This window comes from Uloborus diversus, chromosome 4 (assembly GCF_026930045.1).
Source record: "Uloborus diversus isolate 005 chromosome 4, Udiv.v.3.1, whole genome shotgun sequence".
NCBI lineage: Eukaryota > Metazoa > Arthropoda > Arachnida > Araneae > Uloboridae > Uloborus > Uloborus diversus.
Window position 1 is genome coordinate 137,777,299 of NC_072734.1, and position 14,594 is coordinate 137,791,892.

General features: G+C 30.9%; 1 protein-coding gene across 1 annotated transcript in view; it reads left to right on the forward strand.

The window, feature by feature from the left end:
- The window catches only part of LOC129220232 (lisH domain-containing protein ARMC9-like), a 31,145-nt gene extending 16,754 nt beyond the window's left edge, over nt 1–14,391 (forward strand). The window contains exons 9-21 of the mRNA XM_054854597.1: nt 903–1,021; nt 2,818–2,929; nt 3,016–3,114; nt 3,203–3,293; nt 3,460–3,589; nt 4,949–5,088; nt 5,203–5,279; nt 5,833–5,907; nt 10,166–10,256; nt 11,877–11,923; nt 12,682–12,789; nt 14,076–14,173; nt 14,277–14,391. Of these exons, the coding sequence (XP_054710572.1) occupies nt 903–1,021; nt 2,818–2,929; nt 3,016–3,114; nt 3,203–3,293; nt 3,460–3,589; nt 4,949–5,088; nt 5,203–5,279; nt 5,833–5,907; nt 10,166–10,256; nt 11,877–11,923; nt 12,682–12,789; nt 14,076–14,087 (1,101 nt within the window). The 3' untranslated portion in view covers nt 14,088–14,173; nt 14,277–14,391. The remainder of the gene's footprint in view (nt 1–902; nt 1,022–2,817; nt 2,930–3,015; nt 3,115–3,202; nt 3,294–3,459; nt 3,590–4,948; nt 5,089–5,202; nt 5,280–5,832; nt 5,908–10,165; nt 10,257–11,876; nt 11,924–12,681; nt 12,790–14,075; nt 14,174–14,276) is intronic.
- The last annotated feature ends 203 nt before the right edge of the window (nt 14,392–14,594 follow it).

A 14,594-nucleotide genomic window follows, 5' to 3' on the forward strand; every position in this document is an offset into this window, starting at 1 on the left:
TAATTTTCCTACTGTCTTGGACGCATTTTATGGTCGTTCAAACATATAATCTTTGGCTCTTCTTCAATTGTCAGAAACTTTCTCTTTTTCTTTCTATCTTCACAAACTTTAGAGGAAACAGCGCTCTTAGGTCATTATATTTCATCAAATTCTACATTTAGAATGAAAAAAATAAATGGAAAATGAGGAATAGTTATTTGTATAAGCGATGGTGTAAGAAATTCTGCTCTCAGTGATGCTAAAGGGATGAAGGTCCATTCACGAAAAGAAAAATTTAGTAGCAAATAACAAAGCTGATACTTACAAACCATGATTCCTTTCCAAAAAGTTTTGTGTTGCGCCAGTAGTTCATGTTAGGTCTAAAATTCTTTACTGGTGAAAAAAATCACGTTATAGCCATTTTGCGTAAGTCAGATAGCGTTATAGTGGGAGTCGACTATATATATATATTTATCTATCACTAGAACGAAGTTCTTTTTTTTTCATCTAAGGAACTTAACTCCGAATTTAACACTAATATTAAGCCTTAATTTACATAGCATTTCCGTGGAACATAACCCCCACATAAAATGAGGGTCTACTGTACATACCATCTGTCACTTTTAGAACAGTAATGAGGTCCTACCATTACACACAGTTTTTTGTCACATGAGTGTCTTCTGACAAGAGTTTTCCTTATTTTTTTACAAAAAAGCCATTTTCACTTTTATTTCATTTATTTTTTACTTTTATGTTATTTATTTATTTTAGCTATTACTCATGACTGATTAACTAAGAAAGATTCTAGTTTCATTTTAAAAAAGCATTGTCAAAGATACTACTCTTTTGTTAGTTAGTTGTTTAAAAATTAATAAAAAGCAATAATTATTGCTTAAAATACATAAAGCTTTCCTATTCAACAGGTAGACATGGACTGTGTTCTGTCTGCCTGTGCTACACACCTGCCGGACTTGGAGAAAATTAGAAGTGAATCCCCTGATGTATCGAGTAGTGTAGAAAAAATTTCAAAATTTTCAGCAGAGTAAGTTTGTCAGTAAACAGTATTTAGCAATTAATCTTTATATTTTTTTGAAGTTGTTGAAAAAACATGTCCATGTTTGGAAATATATTTAAAACATGACCTTAGCATGTCTCCTCAGTAGCAGAAACAGCAGGACACTGCTGCACCCAACGTAGATTCTTGAGGAAGTTAGCAGACTATTTCTGAACTGGAGAGTTTTTTTTTTTTTTTTTGAAAAAAAAAGTCAATAAATAAAAGTTTAATCAGTAGACAATCTACCATGGGTAAATCTGAAAATGATGACTTTGACTCTGACTAAGAAATATTCCTTCGATCCTACACTGAAACTATGTAGCATCTCAGTGATACTGACACTGAAGAGTCAAGCAAATATATATATATATATATATATATTTTAATGCCAGAACTCGGTTTGAGAGTAGCTTGATTGGCACAGCAAAAATGAAAAGCAAAATAATGCAGGTGAGATGCTCACGAAAGCAGGGCCTTATTCAGTTTTGATTTTTTGCAATATTCTAAAACAAATGTTTCCATTGAACAGCCAGCAGGAAATGAAGGATTTTCTTGTGAGTGATTTTGTAGGTACTTCATATTTTACCTTACATTGAATGTTATTAGCCTGATACTTTGGTTTGAGTTACAAGCAGCTAAGTGACTAAGAAAACTAGTGCACATGAAATGAAAACTCTTGCTGAGACACCACATGCATGAAATTGGCCATTTGGAAGCTAAAGACCAAGTAGTCCGGCATTATACAAATACAATACAAATGTGACTGCCAGCTACAGGCTCTAGGCCCAGCTAGGCTGGTCCTAGTCAGTTTATTATTCCCCAATGAAGATCAATGGCACTCTTAAAGCTATCCACCCCCTTGCTCATTACCACCTCTTCCGATAAGCTGTTCCAAGTGCCCGCAACCACCCTACTAAAGTAGTAATTTTTCCTAATTTCCTGGTGAGCCTCATAAACTTTCAATTTTTTCCCTGTTTTTGTTTCTCATTCAACAGAAACACTAAGGCAAACCCTGAGATGATAAACTTTCTGTGTGGCATTTAGTGATATTCAATAGCAATGCAAACTTTTTCTCAGAAGAAAACAACAGGAAGTTCGTTCTCAGTAACCACAGTCTTCTCTAAGATGCCTTTTGTTTGCAAATGCAAAAATTTAGTCGCTGGACACATTGCAGGCATGGATGTAGGACCTCTGTGGTTGCAGAAGGTGATCTTCTCCCACTTTGAGAGAATTAATTAGTTTCCAAGGAAATAAGTTCCCTTCTTTTTATTAAAGCAGAAGAATTTTTCTACTTGTCCAATTACCTTAAAAACTTCACTCTTCATGGTCAAACATTTTTCTATGGAGGAAAAGCACAATGGTTTAATGGAATGAAAATTTAAACAACTAACGAAACTGTACTGGAAAAGATGGTGAAGTTGAATCTGCTTTGAAACTGAGGTTTATGAATGTCAGAAAAAAAGATGCAGGAGTAAATGGTCATATTTTATTTTATCTATTACTATGTGTTTGAAAATTGCATATTTTAACTTTCCCTTTTATGACTCATCTATTTCCATTCTGCTAATTTAGTAGTTTATGATTTAAAACTGTTTGGTTGAGTCATTGTAATTTCAATTCGAGATTGCAAAAAAAAAGGCTTCTTAACTGGAAAAAAAATTGTTATTTTGTGTCTCCTGGATTCTTTTTTCGGTTATTGTTATCAGTCGGTTAGTGATATCGGTGTCCCAAAGTGATCACATTTAGTGGCAACTACATATATATTTTTTTCTTTTCATTTGTAGAGGGATTTTGAAAAATTCTGAAAAAGAGAAATTGGACTATGCAAAGCTAAAACAGGATTTATGTGTTTCTGATGAAAGGACAAAACTTCTCCTTTTGCAAGCACTCAGATGGGTCTGTTTAGTAACATTAACTTTCTCTGTTTGAAAATGTTTCAAGTATTTAAATTAGAAATAAATTTTTGTGCTTAAAAATTTTAGAGATTAACCAAACCTGGGAGCTGGAACAGAAGAGAAGGCCATATCCTTGAAATGATGGACAATGACTTATTTGATCTAAATTCTCCAATAAATGAACCGGTAAAGTTATTTTTCTCTTCAGACCAATTGCTACTTATAGTTATGCTCCACTGTATTTATGTTTTAATAATTCATTTATTTTGAACAGGCAAAAGTTTTGAAATCTGTTTGTACAAGCAGTCCTAAAGTTTTTGAAAGTTTTGCTCGATTTTTGAATGCATTATCTTCTTTTGTTTTAGGTATGAGAAACAATTCTGTAGAGCACCTTTTGCTTTTAATGCACACATAGTTATAATGTTTTTTTGATGCATCATAAAAATTAAGGATTAAATGGTCGAATTTTCCACTTTTTGTTTTATCTGAACAAACAATTCAAACAAACTTGAATATTTCACAATATTGCAGGTCGTCAATATCTGACTTCAAACAACAAGCTTCTGGTGGAGCTTGTGAAGTACCTTCTTAAGACAGATGGCAGTGAAAATAGTGTTTCCCTTGATATGGTTTTAGGGACACTAAAGAAACTCAGCATTAGGTAAAATATTATTAAATATATATAATACATGGCATGTTTAAATTAATTGATTAATTTACTCATGCCATGTATTACATATATTTTTAAAAATTATATTCAACAATTAGCATTTTTTTAAAAAAAAATCAATTCAGAACCATTTGTTTATCTTCCTTATATCTGTACTTAGGAAAAAATAATGCGAGCTTTAAAACTAAATCATTTATGCATATACTAAACTTTGTTCATCAAATTATTAAACTTAGTTGCCATTTTTAAAGACACTTGTAGGCTATTAAAATATTTTACTTCATGAACTGATCATGTAATCTATTTGTTAAAATACTACCTTTTGTTGCATTATCTCACTTAAAATTAATACTTAATGTAAAAAAAGAAATTTAACCACATTTCATCTTGTTTTTATCAGAACAAGATCTAGAAAAGATAAAAAGGTGGAAAGTGCACCAATATCATGTCTAGTAACCTGCAATTGACATGAAGGGAAAAAAACTAAATGTTCCTTCAATTTCCACATTTTTCATGCACTTTAGTGCATTACTTCTATACAATAGATTTTTTTATTGTCTCATGTATGTTTCATTAATTAAAAATTTAAACGTTTGAAGTACAAAATAAGAATTCGTCCCACTTTCAAAATTTTAGATAGCATTCTCTTCTTTTGACAAAGATAGTTTTTGAAAATGAAGTATATAACTACTGATTGAAAGCTCTGGTTAAAAAATAATAATAACTTCGCCTAAAAAAATGAAGAAATGTAGGAAGTGTTTTGTTCACATGTGTACTGGTTCATGAAGAATTGTGAAAACACAAGTGCAAAAAGTAAAAAAGAAAATTAATGGAAAGTGATTCCATTATTAAATACTTAATTATTTAAAAATATGGTTCTTTCCTAAAAGAAATGTTAATGACAAGAATATTTCTTTGTCCGAGTTGCAACCAAATGAATGGTTTCATATACAGCAGCAATGATATTTCTCATGATCTTTCAAGTGACTTTCATTAAGTTTGTCCAATGTATTGATGTATACAGGCCCAGATCTGTTCATCCGTAAATCCCGCAGTGCGGGAGGACCCACGTCCTTAAGGGACTCAAAGACTCACGAAATTAAAAGAAAAAAACATTAAGACTTATTAACATTGTAAATGTATACACTTCCAGTTTGTATAGGGACCCTACAGATTTTGTTGCAGGGGGGGGGGGCAAAATTTATAGATCTGGGCCTGGATGTATACATTGGTTGCTGAACTCAAATAGTTTTTGTATGGGAGAGGATTATCTTTCTACATGGAAAAAAGTTCTTAAAATACTAATATTTTAATCAGCAAATTAAAACAATTTTTTTTCAACCTCTGTAGAAGAACATCTCAAGCATTCATGGTCGAAACTGGCGTGATTGAATGGCTCGCAAGAATCTTCTATTCCAGAATTTCCATTTCAAATTATGCTCGTTCAGTATCAATTGCTCTTCTCTTCAACTTAAGTCTTTGTCCAATGGGTATACTTAAGAATTTCCTTTGCTTTAAGTATTTCATAAAAATATCAATTGCAATGAATATTTCAATTTACATTTCTAGATTAATATTTGAAAGAGTATTTTGTGCTTTTATAGGAAAGAAACAGTGTGAACCTCTAAAAATAGAATTAATTTCTGGATTAGGTTACCTTCTTCAACTTCAAGATACAAAGGTACTGTAAATATATAATGCATGTTTTTCAAAATTGTTAAGACTGATACTGCCTTTAAACCATATACTTTCCCGGAAATGCACTACTTTTCTGGTTCTATTAAAATTATTGCTGAGAGATAAGAATAAGTTTTTTTTTTTTTTTAATTTTTTCCTCTAAAATTTGTTGATTTTGAAAAAGTAAAATATACAAAATATTTCAGTTTTTACCTATATAGTACATATTGTATTGCTTTATTCATAAAAGGTAATCGGTTTTTGGTCAAAAAATGTTTTTAAGTTTGTTTGAAGTAACATAAGAGTAAATATAAGATATTTGAAAAGAATGTTCCCAAGTGAGTTATAGGTTGTTTGAAGTAACATAATAAGTAAATGTAAGATATTTGAAAAGAATGTTTCCAAGTGAGTTATAGGGACATGAGCACAATTTAAAGAAATTAAGTTATGTAAAATGTTGAATCTCCAAACTGTAATGTCAAAATATATTCTATTCTTTAAAAAAAGTCATTTATACTCCAGATGATAATAACTGATAATAGTTTCCTTAATTTTAGATCTCCCCATACATAAATGGCACTTTGTATAGAATTCTGTCAATACCTAGTGTTCGAGAATATGCTAAAGAACAGGTAATTTAATATAAAAAAAAAACTGTCCAAGTTATTTGTGTCATTATACGAGTTATCTGAACAAATAATGTTATTAAAGAACATTTGTTTTCTTTTTTGACTGTTTTGCTTATAATATTTATCTACTTTAGCAAATCTTTTAATAAGACTATATAAAAAATTTTGAAAAAATATATGAAGTTACTTTCTTTATCTTTACATATTAATAGGCAAGCTGTTTTCTTTCAGTACCGATTCCTTCTCTGTTTGTGAACCGATTTCCTTCATTCTTTTTTTGTTCAGTAGCTATTGCCGAGTTTTAGTGTCATCAATAAAATTTTTTGAAATTGAACGCTAATTAACGGAGATATTAGTACAAAATGCATTTTCGTCTTAAATGGCTCTTTCTACGTGAACGGATGGTCCAATTTTTTCGAATTTGATATGGTTGGAAAGGTCTTTAAAAAACACTTCTAACGAAAAAATTGTCAGGGCGCCCAAGATCCAATAACCTAAATCCACTAGAAAAAAGTTATAAGCTTTTTTTAGTTAGCGAAACTCAAAAATTTTAATTTTATCTCTTTTCCATTGTTGAAATTCATTGTTGGAAGCGTGAAAAGTTAAGTTTTAATTCATTTTTTAAGCCGCTTTTTCTACACGAAAAATGCATTTTAGTGCTTTGAGCTTGGTATGGTTGGAAAGCTCGTGAAAACTACTTCTAAAAACGTTTACCCCCCGTTTACGGCAAAAAAACAAAAACCCGCTAAGATGACTAGAAAATGAACTAGAAGCAATTATAAGTTAGCGAAAATTCATTTTTATTTGCTTTTTCACGCGACATAGCTAGCGTGAAGAAGTTGCTGGATAATATTGGGGTGTTGCCATTCCTCGCTTGAGCATAAAGAAATGAAATACTTGCATTTTTTTACCATTGAGGCTTGTTGGGTAACTATGGACATTAAAAATACTTTCATTTTGATTATGTTTCCGCGATTTTAATATTTAAATAAATCATTTTACGGGGTGAGGGAGGGAGGACTTCCGGTTCCGATAAAATTACCTCCTTCTCACAATAATACCTGCATTTGTTACCGCCAGCAACAAATCTCAAGGTGAAACTTTTGATAAAATTGGCATATCATTACGACGTCCAGTGCTTTCGCATGGACAATTATGTTGCCGCGAGTAGAATTCGTTCATTTGACTGTTGAAAATTTTACATTACTAACGGCAACAGTCATGCCTACTTTTACAAAGAATATTGTTTATACAGAAGTTTTACGTATTAAAGGAGTTTTACGGTATCATTTCATTCAGGAAGACTTCCATAATTGTAAAATTGGCAAACTTTATCCATTGCTGTAAAATTTTTGCCGCCAAAATTCCAGTGCGAGAAATATTTTTCTCTTTCATTCTTAAATAAAAGAGTAGAAAAATGTCTATTTGCAAAGAGCTGACTACGAATAGAGTCCCTCTTTAAGGTGGAGTTCATTAAATTGTAACCGTTCGTGACAAGGGGGAGGAAATAAATGACAAGAGGGACATACAATGGAGAAAATGTGACATCAAGCCTTTTTTTTGATAAGAAAGTTTATTAAAAACAATATGACATGGGGCAAAGGGAACAGGGAGCATGGTGAAGTGTGAAACTTTGTGACAAAGGGGAGAAGGGTCAAACATTTTGAAAAGTGCATTAGTCAGTTATTTCCTAAACCGTAATCATATCGTAAAAACGATTTTTTTAAACAAAATTGCATTATTATTACGATGTCCAGTGTTTTTGAATGGACAATTTTTAATGTAGCAAGTACCATTTGTTCATTTGTCTGTTTGAAATTTTATATTTCTAATAGAAGACGAAGAGGTCAAGGCAGCTTACTCAAAAATATTAAACATTTTAGAAGAAATATTGTTCATGAAGAAGTTTTACGTATAATCTGAGTTTTGCAGCATCATTTCATTCGGGAAGATTTTGATAATTGGGAAAATTGGCGCTCTTCATTTATTGGCATCAAATTTTTGGCACCAATTGCAGCACGGGAAATGTTTTTTCTTTGCATACGTAAACAAAGAGTAGGGAAATATATATTTCCATACGGTTACCACAAAACAGAGGCTGTCCACGAATGAAGTCCCGCTTTAAGGTGGGGTTCACGAAATAGTAAAAGTTTGTGACTAGGGAGAGGAAAGAAATAACGAGAGGGACATACAATGGGGAGAATGTGACAACAATCCTTTTTTTTAGTAGGAACGTTTATGAAAAACAGCGTGACATGTGACAAAAGGAAGAGGGGTATGGTGAACTGCGAAACTTTGACAAAGAAGGGAGAGGGTTGAAAAGTGTGACATCAAGTATGCACCGCCCTCAACTTTAAACAAATCTCAAAGATGGCCTTTTTTTAAAATTGTACTATTATTGCGACGTCCAGTGTTTTCAAATGGACAATTATATGTTGCCACGAGTAGAGTTCGTTCATTTGATACTTAGAAATTTATATTTCTAATGACGAAGAAGCTACTTACTCAGTAATAGTAGACGTTTTATAAGTAATATTGTTCACACATAAGTTTTTCGTATAAACTGAGTTTTGATGCTTCATTTCATGTGGGAACATTTCAAAAATTGTATTATTGACGATTTTCATCTATTGGTGTCAAATTTTTTGTTTCCAATGCCAGCGCAAAAAATGTTTTTCCTTTGCATACGTAACCAAGAATAAGGAAGTATCTATTTGCATAGGGTTATCACAAAGCAACATGGTATCCAAAATAAAATTAATCAAGCCAAGAATTTGACGACCACACCAATTTCTCAATGGGGCTGTTTTTTTCAGTCAAAAGTACTACTTTTAGAAATTAATAGAATAAGCAAAATAAATAACGTGGAGTCAGAAAAAACTTTTGTTTTCTCGACAGATATTTTTTATTAAAATTTCAAACGTTCGATTTTGGAATTAAAGCGTGATCTTTATGACGTTACAAATGGTGTACTTTGGCGCGCTACTCCATTGCCGCGATAAATATTTACGCTTTGCTGTCAACCGCCTTTCCATGTTACGATAATTTGCGCTGTGCGCTAATGGCATCAGTGAATGGCATTTCATCGCTTTTGATGCCATGTGCAGAAGCGTAAAAACTGAATTTCAATCTGCGCACCAATTAAAATAATTGTTAAAAAATATTGCATTTTTAAAAAGTATTTTAAAAAATGGTTAAAACCCAAGTTTCTAAGCTTGCTCTTTCAGAAAAAACCACTTTAAAAATTTCGGAAACGACCCCATTACCGAAATGTCCCTTTTCATCCATATATTTTGAGATTAAAAGACAAAAAGCAAAATTGGAATAAATTATTACCTTTTGTTATTGTGTGTTCGTATAAAAATTGTATGTTTCCAGATATGAAGTAAACGAGTAAAAGTAGAAATAAAAATGTTGGGAATAGTTAAATTCATACAAGGTTTCTCAAATATTCATTTATGAATATGGTTGAATTTCGACCACTGGGCGAATACTAGTTTTAATAAATCCAGAATAAAACTATTCAACTGTCTTGTCGGTATATTGTAAATATAACCAGAGATAAAATACTTTTTATGTGACCCAGAGACAGATTTAAAAATGTGCCACCCATAAAATAAACAAAATCATTGCCTAAGTTATGTTTCTATATTTCTTACATAACTAAAATGGGTAATAAAACAAGAAATACAAAAGTAACACTAATGTTTATTGTTTGAATTAATTGCATTAAAATATTATAGACGTTCAGTAAAATAAATATTGGCTTTTCTTTCACTTGCATAAATCATACTTTTCATCTAAAGTACATTTTTCGTCTGAAATTTTGTCTTATAAAACTGTAAAACTGTTCAATCTGCTGTCAAACATACTTGAGCCTAAGTGTGTTTAGTTTATTTCAAGCATGAGATTTCATAATGCATTATATAACTATGCTATCACATTATCTGATGTGTAATAACTGGAAAGTAAAGTACAGAGTTAATCATAATTTTTCAAAAATATTTGAACTAAATTGAATCTAAAATATTACTGAAACCGATACTGTGTTTTTAAGAACTAGAAAATGGGTTTCCTATAGGGGTAATAGCAATGTACTCAGTTTTTTTTTTTTTTTCCTTTTAAAAATATTAAAATTTGCCTTCTAATTTAGTTTTAGTGTTGCATGGATTAAATTCCATTACTTGTCAGTACTCTTGATGTATGCACAGTTATTTTTTTCAATTTTCTATCAAATATTCAAGTTATTTATTTTTATCAGGCTTTGCCAAGTGCCTTAAGAAAATTAATGCAGAAAACTGAGGGAGAACCTAAGAAGCAATTAGAAACCATTTTGGAACTTTTCGTGACAGGTATTACTACACAGATAATGTATTTTTTATAGTGTTCATGAATACTTTTATAAAAATTGGCTTAAAATTGTTATTACAATATTGAGCTTTTTTTCATCTAGTCTGAATGGCACCAAATACAGTATGGACAGTTAAAAATTGGATAATCACGGTAATAAGCAAATCAAATCTTTAAATAAGCAGACTAACCATTCACGGCAATAAAAGCCATGATTTGCAGCAAAATTACATAAAACTGCTTACAAGACATTCAACAAGATGAAAATAATTTTTCCCATCATTTTGTAACAAGGATTCATTCACATGCTTCAAAATTGTGTTGCGTTAAAATTAAGCCTAGTCACGAAATGATTTATCAGAAATAGATTTTTTAAAAAAAGAAAATGTTTTGTGTACTTATAGTTACATTCTTGCTTGCTATCATAATTATTATCTACTAGAAAATCGCCCATCAAGGTATGACGGGTGAATTGGTGATATTTTGATGGTTGAAATTGTAACTCTAACTCCAGTGAATTAACCCTAAACTCTAATACGTAGCGTTCATTATTGACCATTTTTCGTTTCTTCATTCCCCTGAAATGATGCAGTCTTACAAGTAAAACTGTTAAGTTGCCAGATATAGTTCAGCCTTGTCACAATGAAGCCTTTCCCTGCATGTTAAACATTACCAAAACTAAGACCCCTATATAGTGGCTCTAACCAAAACATATTATCAAATTATCATGCCGTGGCACGAGTTTTATTGCTGTAACACCCACGTTCCTCGATCATCGGCTATTATATATATGAGGATGTGAACATATAACTTTTTAAAAAAGGCTAAAAAAATTTATCTGGATAACCGAGGCTCACTGTAATTATGTTATGAAGCATTCGTAAATGAAAATGAAGGATTATTATTTCCTGCTATCATACATGCTTCTTAGTAATAATACTACAGTTTTAAAAATTGAAAAAAAAAAGTTTCTAATATTTAAACCTGTTTAGTTTTATTTTTTCTTTAAAACATTTTCTTTACAACAGCTTAGCTTCAGATTAGTTATCAAAGAAATAAAAGCTTCTTTCCTATCAAATTTAAAAACGAATATATTTTCTTGAAAAATAGCTGGACTGGAGTTTCAATTTTAGGAGAGCCAACATTAATGTTAGTAAACAAAGCAACTGCCCTAGTCTCCCACACTGATAAGATCTGAGCCATGTGTTTGATAGTCTCACACAGGACTAATCTATCACTAAAAAGAGTTAGCAAGTGATTTTAAAATTGACATTATATAAATTGTGTGTTAGAAAAAATAGACCAAGAAAAAGCTACTTTATGGTAAAGTTCTGATTATAAAGTTTTACAACTTCAGGTTTTCTTCATTATTTTTTAAAAAAATACCTAAATGTATAAAAGTGCGTCGTCTTCTACAAATAAAGAGCTTGGTGCACAGGCGCAATTCCAGCTCAAAATGGTTGGGGGGGGGGGGGGCGTCATTTGAGTATTCAGTATCAATTGCTCTTCTCTTCAACTTGGTTAGTCCCACTATATTCGAGTTATTGCAAATTGATTGTACTTTCTACATATATGCTTTGTAAAAGACTCAGATTTTTTTTTTCCTTTCTTTTTTTGATCAGATGTTCAGATAGAGGATGGAAGCTCAGATGAAGAAGATGATGATCAAGTAAGCATTAGAAATTGCATAAGTATTATAAATTATGTTTACGTTTTAATGATATGTACTGTTCAACATATTTTAACACTATACAAATTATCCCTAAAGCTCTCATCTCCTCTAAAGAAATACTTGAAATTTCCATGACAACTTTACATGATTATTATACATGTAGTATATTTTTGAGAGAAATAAATAATATACAGAAACCCCTCTAATCTATAGCCCGCAGGACAATGTCTTCTTGCAGGCCCTTCCTTCTCAGTTATATTCTGTATGAAATATCATCAGGCTAAATGTATGCAAAAGGATACTAGAATTCAAGATTGCGGCATTTTCACAATATTTTCCGACATCAAGCTCAAAAAAAAAATCTTTTTGCAGGCAATTCACACAGAAATTCTACTCAACACTTTGGTCAAGTAAAAAACCCCCCGTTGAATATTTTCCTAGCATAAACTCTGTCCAAGAAACTCCTTCCATTGCACACAAAAGTTATAAAAAAAACTTTCCAATACCAGAAGTATCTACCAATAATGAAGGGCCCCCCAAGCCTGTAAATTCACTTGACTTTTTCTGCAAAGATAATGCTAATTAACAAACAACCTTAAGCTCTTAATAAATTATCAACACAACAAATTGATATGCTTGAAGCAATGCATTATGCAAGTTGATTAAAGTAATTTTTCTATTTTTTTATATTATTTTTTTCTAATTGTTTTGTTCTAACATTTTATTTGAAATTAAGAATTTCATGTTATCTTCAGGAAGATGACAGTTTGGATCCTGAAATCGATCTAAATGATTGTACTACGCCTGAAAAGAATGAACTTCAGGGTGAAAAGCTCTTATCCCTCTATACTTTACCAAAAGAGGTGGGTTTCTTTCATTTGTTACCATTAGTAAAATCGTGGAAACTTATACTAATTGACTAACAATGGGGCAAAAACCTTATTAGTTGATCTTTTACGTTTGTGAATAAATATCCTGAAATAAATTGTTTACAGGAGAATATAGAAAAACAAATTAACAATGAAGAAACCAAGGAACTTGCAAATTCAAAATGTACTGTGTAAGTTAGATTCATTTTGTGTTCTTATATTTTTTGCATTCAGTTTTTTCTCCTTTTTAGAATCAAGCTGTTTAAAAATTTAATTCATAACAATAAAGATATTTTATATCCTAAACACTAAAACAATGTTCAGTAGAAGGTACAAAAAATAGTTGATGAAAAAACTTTAACAACAAATTGAAAAATCAATTATTTATCTAATTATAATACAGTAAATGATGTGTGTACGCTTTTATGTCATTATGTAAAGTTTTGCAGTCGTTTGACTAAAGCCTTTTCTAAATATTTACTGAAGATGAAATATTACACCTAATCATATGTACGCCTCATGCTCCCCCCCCCCCCCAGTTTATTTTACTAATTTAAAAGTCATTCGCCATGAATAAGAACATAGAATTATAATTTAGGAGTTCTTTAAATATAGATACTTTAAATCAGTAAATATTTTAAGTGAATAAAATAACAAGTTACACTATGTCTTTCGAATGGTAAATTGTTATATTAAAATCTTTTCCGCCGAAAAATTATTGAGGGAAAATATAATAAGTAACTTTCAAAAATTTTAATCGTAGTAAAACAATGTTAATTAGCTCACATGTAGTAAATATACAATAACAAGTTATGTTGCCCTTTTTCTGTGTGTAGGACTAAATTTAAATCTTTCATCCATTTCTTAGTTTCACAGCAAAATATTTACCAGGTTAAAGTATCTACTGAATGAAATAGGTGGATTAGCCATTCTAGTAGGTGTTAGAAGGACTGAGAATAACATAATGCTGATAAAAGATATATTAGTGACTTATTAAAAATAGGGGGGGGGGGAGGCTGAGATGCATCTGTTGAATACAGGTAGCATCCACAACTTCTTGGTCTGATTATGATAAGAAGATGATACTGTGTGCCAAAGCAATGAATTTTTATTTACTCTTGTATTAACTTCCTTCGGCTGATTTCATTTGAACCAAAAATGTTGGAAAGTGAAAATAAAATTATTTTCTTTCTAATAAATATTTACAAATATTTTACTGGAATTTCTGAAATATTAAGAGATTTATCAATGTGTAATGAATTTTTCCCCTCTAAAAATAGGACACAGAGTGATGTAAGAAGTGCAGCTAGTGAGATATCCACACAACAAAATTCACAGTTGGGTTCAGCATCAAATAAAGATCAGCCCTTAACACCAAGTAATAAGGATTTTTTTTTTCTGTTTGGGTTTGTAGTTTTAAATATTTAATATAGTTTAAATGTTAATTAAAATTATATTCATTAAATGTTTTGGTTCTTTAGAATTAGATGTGGAAGCCACACAATTGGTACGAAAAATTGTAGGGATGCCCTCAACTACACTGGTAGAAGCAGCTGTTGTTCCTGATCCAGCTGCTGTGACCATAAAAGGACTAAAGTAAAATTTCAGATTCTTATTAATTTTTAAATATGCTTATAAAATTGAAATGGTGTAGATTTTTTTTTTTTTTTTTTTTCAATCCTTAACCATTAAATGAGCTTCAAAGCAAGTTTAGCTCGTAATTATTATTGGTTTTGTTAGAATTATTTAATTTATTTAATTGTTTATTCGTATGTACATTTACATTTGAAAGTAAAAAT